The 15,924-nt window shown below is 43.1% G+C and overlaps 1 protein-coding gene across 1 annotated transcript in view; it reads right to left on the reverse strand.

The window, feature by feature from the left end:
* Nucleotides 1-15,924, reverse strand: part of LOC140735815 (ras GTPase-activating-like protein IQGAP1) — a 247,891-nt gene that overhangs the window by 85,035 nt on the left and 146,932 nt on the right. Inside the window, 2 exon segments of the mRNA XM_073061320.1 lie at nucleotides 6,138-6,346; nucleotides 13,436-13,505. Of these exon segments, the coding sequence (XP_072917421.1) occupies nucleotides 6,138-6,346; nucleotides 13,436-13,505 (279 nt within the window).

Raw genomic sequence — 15,924 nt, forward strand, 5'->3', positions numbered from 1 at the left:
GATGATATGATTAGGAATAGTCAGCATGGCTTTGTCAAAGGCAGGTCATGCCTTACGAGCCTGATTGAATTTTTTGAGGATGTGACTAAACACATTGATGAAAGTAGAGCAGTAGATGTATTGTATATGGATTTCAGCAAGGCATTTGATAAGGTAACCCATGCAAGGCTTATTGAGAAAGTAGGGAGGCTTGGGATCCAAGGGGATGTTGCTTTGTGGATCCAGAATTGGCTTGCTCACGGAAGGCAAAGAGTGGTTGTAGATGGGTCATATTCTGCATGGAGGTCAGCGACCAGTGGTGTGCCTCAGGGATCTGTTCTGGGACCCCTACTCTTCGTGATTTTTTATAAATGACCTGGATGAGGAAGTAGAGGGATGGGTTAGTAAATTTGCTGATGACACAAAGGTTGGGGGTATTGTGGATAGTGTGGAGGGCTGTCAGAGGTTACAGCGGGACATTGATAGGATGCAAAACTGGGCTGAGAAGTGGCAGATGGAGTTCAACCCAGACTGGTGTGAGGTGGTTCATTTTGGCAGGTTATTATTATGGCAGAATATAGTACTAATGGTAAGAGTCTTGGCAGTGTGGAAGATGTGAGAGATCTTGGCATCCGAGTCCATAGGACACTCAAAGCTGCTGCGTAGGTTGACTGTGTGGTTAAGAATGCATACGGTGCATTGGCCTTCATCAACCATGGAATTGAGTTTAAGAGCCGAGAGGTAACATTGCAGCTATATGGGATCCTGGTCAGACTGGAGTACTGTATTCAGTTCTGGTCGCCTCACTACAGGAAGGTTCTGGAAACCATAGAAAAGGTGCAGAGGAGATTTACAATGATGTCTTATGAGAATAGGTTGAGCGACCTCTGCCTTTTTTCCTTGAAGCAACGGAGGATGAGAGGTGACCTGATAGAGGTGTATAAGATGATGACGGGTATTGATCGTGTGGATAATCAGAGGCTTTTTCCCAGAGCTGAAATGGCTAGCACGAGAGGGCACAGTTTCAAAGTGCTTCGAAGCAGGTACAGAGGAGAAGTCGGGCAAGTATTTTCTTTTAATTAGAGAGTGGTAAATGCGTGGAATGGGTTGCCGGCGACAGTGGTGGAGGCGGATATAATAGGGTCTTTTAAGAGGCTCCTGGACAGGTAAATGGAGCTTAGAAAAATAGAAGGTTATGGGTAACCCTAGTAATTTCTACGGTTAGGACATGTTCAGCACAACTTTATGGGCCGAAGAGCCTGTATCATGCTGTAGGTTTTCTATGTTTCTATGTAATTGTTCAGTGAATTTTCCAGTAATTATGGTGCAGTTGCTTCTGTATTTCTCTGGAAGCTTCTTAGCTTTCTGTAGCAGGTGTCACGCCACGAATCTGGCTGTTTTATAAGTTAATCGTTATCACTTTAAGTTCGTTACCTCTAGTCTTAGTATGAAACAACCACAACTGCTTTTTTTGTCTTTGCTTTTTCTCTCGGTTCCTCCCTCATTTGTTTTCTGCTCTTGTAACACTTAAAAAGATCACAAACAATCAGTTTTATACTTTCTTGACTTCTGAACTGGGAGACCTCAGTCAGTCCGGATGGGGAGCAGCATCTCCAACACCATCACACTGAGCACGGGGGCTCCCCAGGGTTGTGTGCTCAGCCCACTGCTGTTCACTCTGCTGACCCACGACTGTGCTGCAACACACAGCATGAACCATATCATCATGTTCGCCGATGACACGACCGTGGTGGGTCTCATCAGCAAGAACGACGAGTCAGCTTACAGAGAGGAGGTGCAGCGGCTAACGGACTGGTGCAGAGCCAACAGCCTGTCTCTGAATGTAAACAAAAGAGATGGTTGTTGACTTCAGGAGGGCATAGAGCAACCACTCCCCGCTGAACATCGACGGCTCCTCGGTAGAGATTGTAAAGAGCACCAAATTTCTTGGTGTTCACCTGGCGGAGAATCTCACCTGGTCCCTCAGCACCAGCTCCATAGCAAAGAAAGCCCAGCAGCGTCTCTACTTTCTGCAAAAGCTGAGGAAAGTCCATCTCCCACCCCCCCCATCCTCATCACATTCTACAGGGGTTGTATTGAGAGCATCCTGAGCAACTGCATCACTGCCTGATTCGGAAATTGCACCATCTCGGATCGCAAGACCCTGCAGTGGATAGTGAGGTCAGCTGAGAAGATCATCGGGGTCTCTCTTCCTGCCATCACGGACATTTACACTACACGCTGCATCCGCAAAGGAAACAGCATTATGAAGGACCCCATGCACCCCTCACACAATCTCTTCTCCCTCCTGCCATCTGGGAAAAGGCTCCGAAACATTCGGGCTCTCACAGCCAGACTATGTAACAGTTTCTTCCCCCAAGCCATCAGACTCCTCAATACCCGAATCCTGGACTGGCACCTTGCCCTACTGTCCCGTTTATTATTTATTGTAATGCCTGCACTGTTTTTGTGCACTTTATGCAGTCCAGTGTAGGTCTGTAGTCTAGTGTAGCTTTCTCTGTGTTTTTTTAATTACGTAGTTCAGTCTAGTTTTTTGTACTGTGTCATGTAATGCCATAGTCCTGAAAAACATTGTCTCATTTTTACTATGCACTGTATCAGCAGTTATGGTCAAAATGACGATAAAAGTTGACTTAACTTGAAGAAATTTTGATATTACAAGTATCAGGATCCAACAATGGTCACAGTCTTTTTCCAACGTTAGAGAAGCATAGGGGTGAGGTGAGAGGGGAAAAATTTAAAAGGGATTGTTGCGGCAAGTTTCCCCACACAGAAAACGATGAATAAATGAAAGGAGCCATCGGAGGAAGCCGTAGAGACTGATGTAATTGCACTGCTTAAAGGATATATGGACAGGATCAGAGGGATATGGATCAATTGCAGGAAAATGGGATTAGCAGAGACATCTTGGTTAACACAGACAAGCTGGGCTGAAGGGCCTGTTTCTGAATTGTAACCACGAATCCATGACAATCAAGAATAAATCCAGTAAATAATTCAAGAGAAGGCAGGACTGTAGCACAGTAGCTGGTCTGCTTAACTCCTGTGATCCTGGTTTGACCTTGGACTCAGGTGCTCCCTGCTATCATGCTACATACATTAGTAGGTAGTTTATTTGACCACTGTAAATTATCTCGCTTTTGGTTGATGGCAAAAAAGGGACTTGAGGGACATATTAGAGGTCATAGAAAAACAAAGAGGGGAATGGGACTGATGAGATTGCTCCCTGAAACCTGAGCAGACCTTAACACCCTAATGACTACCTTCTCCATCATCTTGTTACACCCCCCAAATGCTCAGTCATGGAAAGGTAGAGATAAGGATTCAAGGGTTGAAGAAATGTAACATTGCTACTTCGATCTCCAAGGAATCTCCTCAAGAAGCATTAAGATTATGGCAGCAGCAGGAGAACAGTTCCCCATACACCATGGGGGTTATTCATCATCTACCCCAATTGTGACTACAGCTCCTATAATGCCCTAATTAATCACCTCAGAACCCACAAAATTAGACTGGAAGGTGTCATGCTCAACTCTGAGGGTACTGCTCAAGAAATGATGGTAAGACATTTTAATACTCAGATGGCAAGACTATGTGTGGAAGTATTTAAGGGAAAGCTAAATAAACAGCTGAGGGGGAGGCGGGTAAAGCATGAATGCTTATGAAGCAGGGCACTGGTTGAATTAGAGGGTATAAGCTACAAGGAGGAGGTTAAACAAATATGGCCCATTTTTAATTTTACTTATTTTAGAGATGCAGCACAATGACAGGCCCTTCCAGTCCACAAGTCTGCACCATCCAATTACACCCATGTAACCAATTAACCTACTAATCTGTCTTTGGAATGTGGGAGGAAAACAGAGCACCTGGAGCAAACCCAAATGGTTACGAGGAGAATATTGAGCAGTGGGAATTGAACCCAGGTCGCTGGTGCTATAATATTGTTACACTAACTGCTATACTCAAAAGTGTCCTCTGGAGTGTCAGAGGCTGAGATGACACCTGACAGAATTATACAAAACAATGAGAAGCAGACAGAGTTATCTTCCCAGACTGGAAATGACAGATACAAGAGGACATAGGGGGGAATTCTGAATAAGATTCAGATGGCAATGTGTTTCTTTTAAACAAATAGCGAATGATGGGTGGCTGGAATCCAGTGCCGGGGAGCTGGTGAGAGCAAATACAACACCGATATTTGAGGGGCATTTAGAATGACACGTGAAAACGCAGGGAATGGAGGGATTATTGATCAGAAGCAGGCTGATAGCATTAGTGTAAATTGGCATTGTGGTTAGCACAGACCTCGTGGGCTAAAGAACTAGTTCCAGTACTGTACTAAAAAAAATAAAAACACAAAATGCTGGCAGAACTCAGCAGGCCAGACAACATCTATGGGAGGAGGTAGTGACGACGTTTCAGGCTGAAACCCTTCATCAGGAGTGAAGTACCATGGGATGGTGGAGAGGGGATAAGAAGTGGGGGGAGGGATGAAGTACCCAACGTATAATCCTCTGTAACTTCCGCCACCTCCTACGTGATCTGACCACCAGCCACATCTTCCCCTCCCCCCACTCTCGGCTTTCCGCAGGGATCGCTCCCTACGCGACTCCCTTGTCCATTCATCCCCCCCCATCCCTCCCCACCGACCTCCCTCTGGGCACTCATCCCTGCAAACGGAAGAAATGCTACACCTGCCCCCACACTTCTTCCCTCACCACCAACCTAGGCCCCAGACAGTCCTTTCAGGTGAGGCACCACTTCACCTGCGAGTCAACTGGGGTGATATACTGTATCCGGTGCTCCCGATGTGGCCATTTATACATTGGGGAGACCCGCCACAGATTGGGAGACTGTTTTGCCAAACACCGGCGCTCAGTCCTCCAGCAGTGGCGGGATCGCCCTGTGGCCACACACTTCAATTCCACAGACCACTCCCACTCCGACTTGTCTGTCCATGGCCTCCTCTACCGTCAAGATGAGGCCACATGCAGGTCGATGGAGCAATACCTTATCTCCCACATAGGTAGCCTCCTGCCTGCTGGCATGAACATCCAACTCACAGACCTCCGTTGATACCCCTGCCCCCCTTACCCCCATCCTTATCTATTATTTTAGTCTGGTTCTCTTTCTCTCTTTTTTCCCCCCTCACTATAATCTCCCCCCAGCCCTACCTTTCTTTCTCTTGCATTTCCCATAATTCTCCACCTTCCCCCAGCCCATTTCCCTCCAGCCTATCACTTCCCAGCTCTCTACTTCATCCCTCCCCCCACTTCTTAGCCCCCCTCGACCATCCCATGTTACTTCACTCCTGATGAAGGGTTTCGGCCTGAAACGTCGTCACTACCTCCTCCCATAGATGCTGTCTGGCCTGCTGAGTTCTGCCAGCATTTTGTGTTTTTATTTATTTCCAGCATCTGCAGATTCACTCGTGTGTCCTGTACTGTACTGTTCTATACTGTACTAAAAAAGTTTCAAGTTCCTGGGTGTCAACATCTTTGACAAGTTATCCAGTGTCCAACATACTGATGCAATTACAAAGACGGCACATTAGTGGCTATACTTCATTCGACTCTAGCAAATTTCTACAGATACAAAGCTTTCTGATAAATTGCATCACTGCCTGGTATGGAGGGACCACTACACAAGATCAGAAAAAGCTACAGTGTGCTGTAAACTCAACTTGCTCCATCATGAACACTAGTCTCCCCACCATCGAGGACATTCACAAAAGGTGATGGCTCAAGAAGGTAGTATCCATCATTAAGAATCTTCACCATCCAGGACATGCCTTCTTTTCATTACTACCATCAGGGAAGAGGTACAGGAGCACAAAGACACACACTCAACACTTTAAGAAAATCCATGAATATCTCATTAGTCTTTATAGTATTATTTATTTTTACTGCAACTTACAGTGATCTTTATGTATTGCTCAAAAACAAATTTCATGGCAAATGTCAGTGAAATATACCTGATTCTGATAAGTTTCATGAAGAAGTGGGAAGAACAAACACTAGTGCAGACCTGCAAGGCTAAATGTCAGTATCTGCACTGCTGATGTCATCACACTGCTGCCAACCAGGGAGACAGCAAGTTAACCAAAACTTCTTAAGAGGCCAAGAATACCCACTCACCTGCAGGGTGATCCTGTTCTTCACCAACAGTCCAATCTTGATGTCCATTACATTGAGGTCTTGCTCCAGGTGGCGACTGGAGCGGATGCACTGCACCACTTCCTCACGAAGCTGGATCAGCTCCCACTCCTCACGGAAGTCGTGGTCATTTTGATCCAGGAGGTGAGCAAACCTCCGCACTACACCCAGCGGAGGGTTCCTGGCGTGGACTGGAAAAGCAAGATTTTCCTTTCATTGAGTTGTACAGCAGAAAAACAGGCCCTTTGGCCCATGGCCATGCCAACCATTAAGTACCCACTAATCCAGGAGTTCCCAAACTTTTTTAATGCCATGGACCAATATCATTAAGCAAGGGGACCGTGGAACCCCTGCACTAATCCTATTTACCAGTAGGTAGTTTGTAGCCTTCTATACCTTGACAAAGCAAATGGCCATCTCGACACTGATATAGAAGATTAAGATGGATGGGATCTGCACAGACTTGTAGTTTGGATTCAGAATTGAAAATAAGGCAAGTGGTGGAAGGGTGTAAACTGGCTTAAGGTCTGTGATCTGCACTAGAGCCTCTTGTTTGTCTTGGATGTGTTGGGTTAACTTTCCTGTGCTTGCATTTTTATATACAGTAATCACCTATATCATAGGTGTCAAACACAAGGCCCGCGGGCCATATCCAGCCCGGTGTACAATTATATCCGGCCCGCGAGATCATTTTAGATAGATCTATTATTTTAATTATTAATGGCCCGGCGATATGAAGCGCTGATAACACACAAACTACAGATCCCATAATGCAGCGCAACAGCTGCCAATAGGCTACCCGGGAACATTCCCGCGTCAAGCGTCTGTTGCTGTATACAACGCTATTCTGAAGTCAAAGCTGCAGTGTAATGGGACACCAAAGGCAAAGTACGACACTGCAGGGTCCGTACAGTTTATTCGCTCCATTCCTGAAGCAATGCCTCAGCTCCGTCTACATGCGGCTCGAACCTTGTGCATGTTTGGTAGCACATATCTGTGTGAGAAGCTTTTCTCAGCGATGAAGATTAACAAAACATCACACAGGAGTCGTCTCACTGATGAACACCTGCAGTCCATCCTGAGAATCTCCACAACACAGAACCTTACACCAAACCTAAACGAACTTATTGCCAAGAAAAGATGCCAAGCATCCAGCTCTGACAAAACGGCATAAGAGCAAAGAAAACTGAGTGTTTTGATTTGTTGTTGTTTTAACTTTTGCTGAAAAGCACAAATTTTATTTATATTTTCAGGGTTTTTTTGCAGCATGCTCATATTTCTAACTTGTATAATACTGACAGGAGATATTTTTATGGAGAGCAAAATATTTAAGTTATTTAAAGTTTTAGTTTATTTTTTCTGGAATAATATTTCTGTCTGTTTTTATTCATATTTATGTTCAAAAAATGTTTAGTTTTAGTGTGTTCAATAAATGTTTATCCTGTTCGGCCCGCGACCTAAAGTGTGCTTTGAGTTTTGGCCCCATGTGCAATTGAGTTCGACGCCTCTGACCTATATGTATAATTGTTCAGTGGATTTTCCAGTAATCTTGGTACAGTTGTTTCTGCGTTTTGCTGAAAGTTTCTCGGTTTGATTTTTCTTTGCGGTAGATGTCATGCCACTTGAATCTGGCTATTTTATAGGTAATCGTTGCCACTATTAAGGTGTAGTTTTATTTTTAGTCAAAGCTAGTTTTTGCAGAGGACGACCCCATATTTTTGTTTTCTAAACCTTTGTTCTCGAATCTTTCTTTAAAATGGATAAAACAGGTGTAAGCAACAAGCTTCGCGGCTTGTTCTTGACTTTCAGAGAACCTCTAGATTACAAAATCATCAGAATCTAACAGATGAAAATACAGATGGGTGGCTTAGCAAGTTTGCAGATGACATGGTGGTATTGTGGACAGTACAAAGGGCTGTGACAGGTAAGTGGAGAGATGACAGATTGGATTTTAATCCCTGTAAGTGTGAGGTGTTACACTTGGGGTGTCAAATGTATCGGAAAAGTATACAGTTAATTGCAGGGCACTTTACAGCATTGATGTGCAGAGGGATCTTGGAGTCAAAGTCCATAGCTCCTTGAACAAAGAGCTGAACTGCACGTGCATGTAACGAGAGCGTCTTGAACCTCCAGGTGGTCCACAGCAGGGGTGATTGATAAGTTTGTGGCCTAAGGTAGAAAGAGATGAGTTATACAGCTATTGTTACATGCACATGCAGTTCAACTCTGAGTGAAAATGAAGGAAGTTTGAAGTTAATAACTCTCCTCCTTCTACCTTAGGCCACAAATTTATCAATCACCCCATCCTGTGGACCACTTCTGGAGGTCCAAGATGCTGACTTCTACAAAGAAGGGATCCGTATGCTCCACAATCGCTGGACTGTGTGTAAATGCAGGAAAAATAAATGGGCTTTCTAAAAATGGACTCCTTCTACCTTAGAACACGAACTTCATCAATCACCCCTCGTATACCACTTTGGAAACTGCTGGGTGTGGGGGGGGGGGGGGGGGAACCTCTTACCAGGGGAAGTCAAATTGACCAGGTCTCTGGCACGTAGTCCATCTCTGTGGTTCAGAAGAATAGTGTAATAGTGATAGACGATTCATAGTTAGAGGAGCAGTTAGTAGAGTCTCCCGGATGGTATTTACCTCCCAGGTGCCAGAGTCAAGGAAGTCTCGGATCAGATTTGCATAATTCTAAACAGGGATGGTGAGCAGCCATATTGATACCAATTCATAGGCAGGAAAAGCTTAGGTTGAAACCTGAAAAGCAGGACCTCCAGGGTAGCGATTGCTGCCAGTGCCACACACCAATGAAAGTAAGAATAGGATGATTTGGCAGATGAACATGTGGCTAAAGAATTGGTGCAGGGGACAGGGTTTTAGATTTCTGGGTTGTTGGCATCTCTTCTGGGGAAGGCCTGGCCTGTTCAAAAAGGACGGATGACACCCAAGGCCAAGGGAGGCCAATATCCTTACAGATGGTTTGTTAGAGCTGTTGGGGAAGGTTTAAAGTAATTTGGAAGTGGGATGGGGCAGTTGGTATGCAAGTAGATGCAGTGTGTAGTGGAACTGATGAAGGACAGGCAAATAATAGGGAAAAATTATTCAGTTGAATCAGTTGAAGTGTAATATGGGGGGCAAAATCAAAAGGCTGATGATTACAAGACTGACAGCATTATATTTGAATGCACACAGTATATGAAATAAGGTAGATGACCTTGTACTACAATTAGAGATTGTGTAGTTTGATATCATGGGCATTACTGAGTTGTGGTTGAAAGTAGATCATTGTTGGGAGCTTAATATCCACAGATACACATTGCAGATAAACAGAGTGGTTGGCATGACTCTGTTGGTAAAAGATGAAATCAAATCTTTAGAAGGAGTTGACGTATTGTAGAATCCTGTGGGTAGAGTAAAGATACTGGGAGGGTAATAAGTCCCTGATGGGAATTATACACAGTATATACAGGCTTCCAAACAGTAGCCAAGATGTGAAATTACAACAGGAGATAGAAAAGAGCAATGTTACAATTGTCATGGGGGATTTCAATATGCAGGTAGTTTGGAAAAATCAGATTGCTGCAGGATCCCAAAAGAAGAAATTTGTAGAATGCCTTCGAGATGGCTTTTTAGAGTAGCTTGTGGTTGAGCCCACTAGGGGGAAAAAATCAATTCTGGATTGGCTGATGTGTAATGAACCAAATTTGATTAGGGGGCTGAAGGTAAAGGAACCATGAGGAAATAGTAATCATTATATGATAGAATTCACCCTGCAGTTTGAGAGCAAGAAGATAAAGTCAGATGTAACAGTATTACAGTGGAGTAAAGGGAATTACAGTAGCATGAGAGAGAAGCTGGCCCAAGTTAATTGGAAAAGGACACTAGAAGAGATGACAACAGAACTGCAGTGGCTGGAGTTTCTAGGTGCAATTTGGAAGGAACTGGGAAAGTACATCCCAAAGAAGTAGTAGTATTCTAAAGGGGGGGATGAGGCAACTGTAGCTGCCATGGGAAGTCAAAGACACCACAAAAGCAAAAGAGAGGGTATATTATATAACAATCATTAGTTAGAGGATTGGGAAGCTTTTAAAAACCAAGAGAAGGAAACTAAGAAAGGAACAAGGACAGTAAAGACGAAACTTGACAGTTGGCTAGACATCAATATAAAATAGGATAGAAAAGTCCTTCAGATATATAAAGAGTATAGCAGAGGTAACAGTGGATAAATGGCAGAGGAACTTGAATATTTTGTGCCAGTCTTCCCTGTGGAAGGCACCAGCAGCATGCCAGAAGTTTGAGTGTCAAGGGGCAGAAATGAGTGTAGTTGACATTACTAAGGAAAATGTGCTTGGGAAGCTGAAAAATCTGAAGGTAGATAAGCTACCTGGACCAGATGGAGTACATCACAGGATTCTGAAAGAGGTAGTTAAAGTGATCATGGACGCATTAGTCATGATCTTTCAAGAATCACTAGATTCTGTAATGGTTCAGGAGGACTGGAAAATTGCAAATGTCACCACGCTTCAAGGAGGGAGGGAAGCAGAAGAAAGGAAATTATAGACCAGTTAGTCTGACTTTAGTGGTTGGGAAAATGTTAGAGTCCATTATTGAGGATGAGGTTTCAGGGTACTTGATGAAATAGGCTGTAGTCAGCATGGCTTCCTTAAGGGGTACTCTTGTCTGACAAATTGCTGGAATTCTGTGAGGAAATAACAGGCAGGATAGACACAGGAGAGTCAGTGGACTTTGTTTACTTGGATTTTCAGAAGGCCTCTGACAAGGTGCCACACATAAGGCTGCTTAACAAGAAAGATACTAAAATGGATAGAAGATTGGCTGTCTGGCAGGAGGCAAAGAGTAGGAATAAAAAGGCCTTTTAATGTTGGCTGGTGCTGACTAGTGGTGTTCAGCAGGGGTTGGTGTTGGAACCACTTTGTTTCACATTACATGTTTGCAGATGATACGAAGATAGGTGGAGAAAGGGAGTCTGCGAAGGACTTAGATAGAATGGGTAAAGAAGTGGCAGATGGAATAGTGTTGGGAAGTGTATGCTAATGTAATTTGGTAGAAGCAATAAAGACATAGATTATTTTCTAAATGGGGAGAAAATTCAAAACTCAGAGTCGCAAAGGGATTTGGGAGTCCTCGTGTAGGATTCCCTAAAGGCCAACTTGTAGGTTGAGTCAGTGGTAAGGAAAGCAAATGCAATATCAGCAATCATTTTGAGAGGACTAGAATACAAAACCAGGGATGCTTAAGTAGGCTTTATCAGGCATTGGTCAGACTGCACTTGGAGTACTGTGAGAAGTTTTAGGCCTCTTATCTAAGGGAAGATGCGCTGGCATTGGAGAGGGTCCAGAGAACATTTAGAACAGAGATAAGGGGGAAATTTCTTTAGCTAGTGGGCAGTGACTCTGCGGAATTCATTGCCATGAATGACTGTGGAGGACAAGTCATCGAATATAGTTAAAACAGGGGTTGAAAAGCTCTGATTAGTCAGGGTGTCAAAGGTTATGGGGAGAAGGCAGGAGAATGGGGCTGAGAGGGAAAATATATCAGTAATAATTGAATGGCACAGCAGACTCAATGGGCCGAATAGCCTAATTCTGCTATGTCTTATGGTCTTAACCTAGAATTGATCACTGAACACAAGCTATGGGCTCCATTTTCAAGGACTCTACAACTCATGTTCTCAGTATTATGCATCTATGTATCTTTATTTATTTACTCATATTTGTGCAGTTCATCTTCTTTTGCACAGTGGTTGTTTATGAGTCTTTGTATGTAGCTTTTCATTAATTCTATTGTATTTCTTTGTATCTACTGTGAATGCCTGCAAAGAAAATGAATCTCAGGGTAGCATATAGTGACATACAGTCGGCCCTCCTTATCCACGGGTTCAGCATGCACGGATTCAACCAACCGCTGGTCGGGAAAACCCAGAAGTTCTCTCTCCGGCACTTGTTGCTTGAGCATGTACAGACTATTTTTTTCTTGTCATTATTCCCTAAACAATGCAGTATAACAACTATTTACATAGCATTTACATTGTATTAGGTATTATAACTAATCTAGAGATGATTTAAAAGTACAGGCAGTCCCCAGGTTATGAACGAGTTCCATTCCTGAGTCTGTCTAAGTCGGATTTGAAGTCAGAACAGGTACATCCGGTATTAGTTAGCGTCAGTTAGTCAAACATTTTTCTTAGTATGTAGTACATATTTTGCCTTTCTATGCATATAAAACACTTAAGAAACATATGTATTTCTATAATTAAACCACTGCATTGCTTAGTAATAATAGTAGCTTCCATCGGGGCAGGGCCTTTCAAATGCTCCATTAAAATTGTTCTGATCGTTGACCGACTGGAGTCTTATGCTTTTCCAATGACCGATGGCGTTTCACCTCTTTCCAATCGCTTTATTACTTCCACTTTATTTTCAATCGTGATCGTGATTACTTTCGTGAACAGAAACACTGCAGATTCAGATCTACGCTGGGTCCTAAAGTCCACTGCACTGATACAGGTTAAATAAGGTCCGGGGTTCCACTGGGTCTTAAAGACCGCCACACTGAGCCAGGTTAAATAAGGTCCGGGGTTCCACTGGGTCTTAAAGACCACCACACTGAGACAGGTTAAATAAGGGACTTGATCATCTGCATTTTTTGGTATCCGCAGGAGGGGTCCCGGAACCAATCCCCTGCGGATAAGGAGGGCCGACTGTATATGTATTTTGACAATAAATTTACTTTGAACTTGAACACTTGTATACTTCCTGACTGGGTTTCAGAAAGAGCTTCACATAAAAATACTTTGTCTTATGTAAACTAATGTAGCACTGCTTTGCACACAGCGATGAAGGAGAAACATTAATTAGAAACAGGGTCTCAGGTATCTCCCCTTGCAGCTGGGAAGAACCTTGTTTGAAGGTCCCAGTTGAAGAGCATCCCACTAGTCAATTCGACACAATCAAGCATCGGGTGCGGGACATGAATCCACTACAAAATAGCTGGAGGCACGAGTCCTCCTAGGCCGGGAGAGTTGACAAGGTACTGCAGACAGTCTAGCGATAAGGCCATTACTGCATCCAGCCGTTTCAACTTCCAGGGAAATTCTAGATACTAGGAGTTCTGAAACCCACAAGGCATCACTTGGATTGTGAGTTCTTCATACAAACCTGCCGCAGCTGGTAATGGTTACAGAAAGGAAATCACTGCCAAATTCAAAGAAATGTATGTAATCCACACAACATGGTTCGGTTTAACTCACTTACCCAACATCTTGTAGTCTCCTCTGGCCTTATTTGCTCTGACAAACGCCTGGATCTTAACTACTGAAGCAATCTGTGGAGATTGTAAGAAATTGAGCTGTTAAGATTATCCAGGGAGTCCAGTGAATTCTTGCTTATAAATACAAATACAGTAATAATAACATAAATACATCCTGGTATTTATGTATTTTTATTTTTTCATTTTATTCCATATCTTTACCTTAACCTAACTTTATTTTGTTATAAAATTCTTTACTCCTTATAATCATGGAATGCTGTTGCCTATCGTACCCAGACCATCACACCACAGTAAATTTCTAATACATGTAAAAGTATATGACGAATAAAATTAATCCTCGAACAGAAATGGACACACTCGCTAACGGGAACAGTAGTGAAACAAAAATACTCATTACATTTTGATCTTATTCAACAGATGCTGCCTGCGGCTTCACCCACTCATGGGGAAGGCTTTGGGAGTAAACCTGATGAAAAATTTGGAGATGATGTCCCTAAGGCAGTCCTACATTGAGTTTAATGCTGACTGGCAACTCCTGCGATGCTGCTGGTGCCAAACTATAATTAGTCTCTGGATTCATCAGCCAAGCTGCTAGTCCCAATTTCCTGCATTCAGCTCATATCCTTCCAAGCACTCACCCCCTTGGAAGTTTTCATGTTTCATTGGTTTACAACATTGAATCACAGTGGATTTAATTTGGCTTATTTAACACTGATCAACAGATCCTAGTGTCAAAGTGAAAACAGGCCTCTACAAAGTGATCTAAATTAATTACAAATATAAAACACAAAATAATTGTCAGTATTTAGTAGATGCATCTTTGGCAGCAATTAAAACCTTCAGCCTATGTGGATAGGATTAGCTTTGCACATCTGGACGCTGCAATTTCCCCCGTTCTTCTTTATAAAACTGCTCAAACTCTGTCAGATTGCAAGGGGATTGTGAGTGAACAGGACTTTTCAAGTTCAGCCACAAATTCTCAATTGGATTGAAGTCTAGACACTGACAGCCACTCCAGAAATTAAATTCGTTCTTTTTAAGGCATTCCTGTGTAGCTTTGGCTTTATGCTTGGGGTCATTGTCTTGCTGGAAAACAAATCTTCTCCCAAGTCACAGTTCTTGTGCAGACTGCATCAGGTTTTCCTCCAGGATTTCCCCATATTTTGCTGCATTTATTTTACCCTTTACCTTCACAAGCCTTCCAGAGCCTGTTGTAGTGAAGCATCCCCACAGCATGATGCAGCCACCACCAACTCCACGGTAGGGAAGGTATATTTTTGATGATAGAACATAGAAAATCTACAGCACATTACATGCTCTTCAGCCCACAATGTTGTGCCAACCATGTAACCTACTCTAGAAACTGCCTAGGGTTTTCCTACCACATAGCCCTCTATTTTTCTAAGCTCCAATGATGTGCGGTGTTTGGGTTATGCCAAACATAGCATTTAGTCTGATGGCCAAAAAGCTCAACTTTGGTTTCATCAGACCATAGAACCTTCTTCCAGACTTCAGAGTTGTCGACATGCCTTATGGCAAACTCCAGCTGACATTTCATGTGAGTTTTCTTTCTTCCCCACAACAGTAGCTTTCCCTTTGCCACTCTCCCATAAAACTGTAACTGGTGAAGCATCTGGGCAACAGTTGTGTACATGCAGTCTCTCCCATCTCAGCCACTGAGGCTTGTAACTCCTCCAGGGTTGTCACAGGTCTCTTGGTGGCCTCCCTCTCTAGACCCCTTCTTGCACGGTCACTCAGTTTTTGAGGATGGCCTGCTCTAGGCAGATTTACAGTTGTGCCATATTCTTTCCATTTCTTGATGATTGACTTAACTGTAGTCCAAGGGATATTCAATGACTTGGAAATCTTCTTACCTGTGCTTTCCAATAACGTTTTTGCTGAGTTGCTTGGAGTGTTCTTTTGTCTCTATGATGTAGTTTTTGCTGGGATACCCACTCACGAGTTGGACCTACCAGATATAGGTGTATTTTTCCTACAAGCAATTCTAACACCTTGACTGCAGACAGGTCTCAAAAACAAATCTCCATTTAACTAATTATGCAACTTCTAAAACCAACTGGTTGCTCCAGTGATGATTTTGTGCATCATATTAAGGGGGGTGGTGGTAGTTGAATACTTATGCAATCAATTATTTTGTGTTTTATATTTGTAATTAATTTAGATCACTTTGTAGAGATCTGTTTTCACTTTAACCCAAAAGAGTTTGTTTCTGTTGATCAGTGTCAAAAAAGCCAAATTAAATCCACTGTGATTCAATGTTGTAAAACAATAAAACATGAAAACTTCCAAGGGGGGTGGATACTTTTTACAGGCACTCTACCTATCCAGATGCTTCTTAATGATACTACTGTACCTGTCTGACACATGTTCCATATGCTCACTCCTCTGTGGAAAAAGTTGCTGCTCAGCTCCCTTTTAAATGTTTCCCTTTCACCCCACACCTATGCCCCTT

This window comes from Hemitrygon akajei, chromosome 11 (assembly GCF_048418815.1).
Source record: "Hemitrygon akajei chromosome 11, sHemAka1.3, whole genome shotgun sequence".
Lineage (NCBI taxonomy): Eukaryota > Metazoa > Chordata > Chondrichthyes > Myliobatiformes > Dasyatidae > Hemitrygon > Hemitrygon akajei.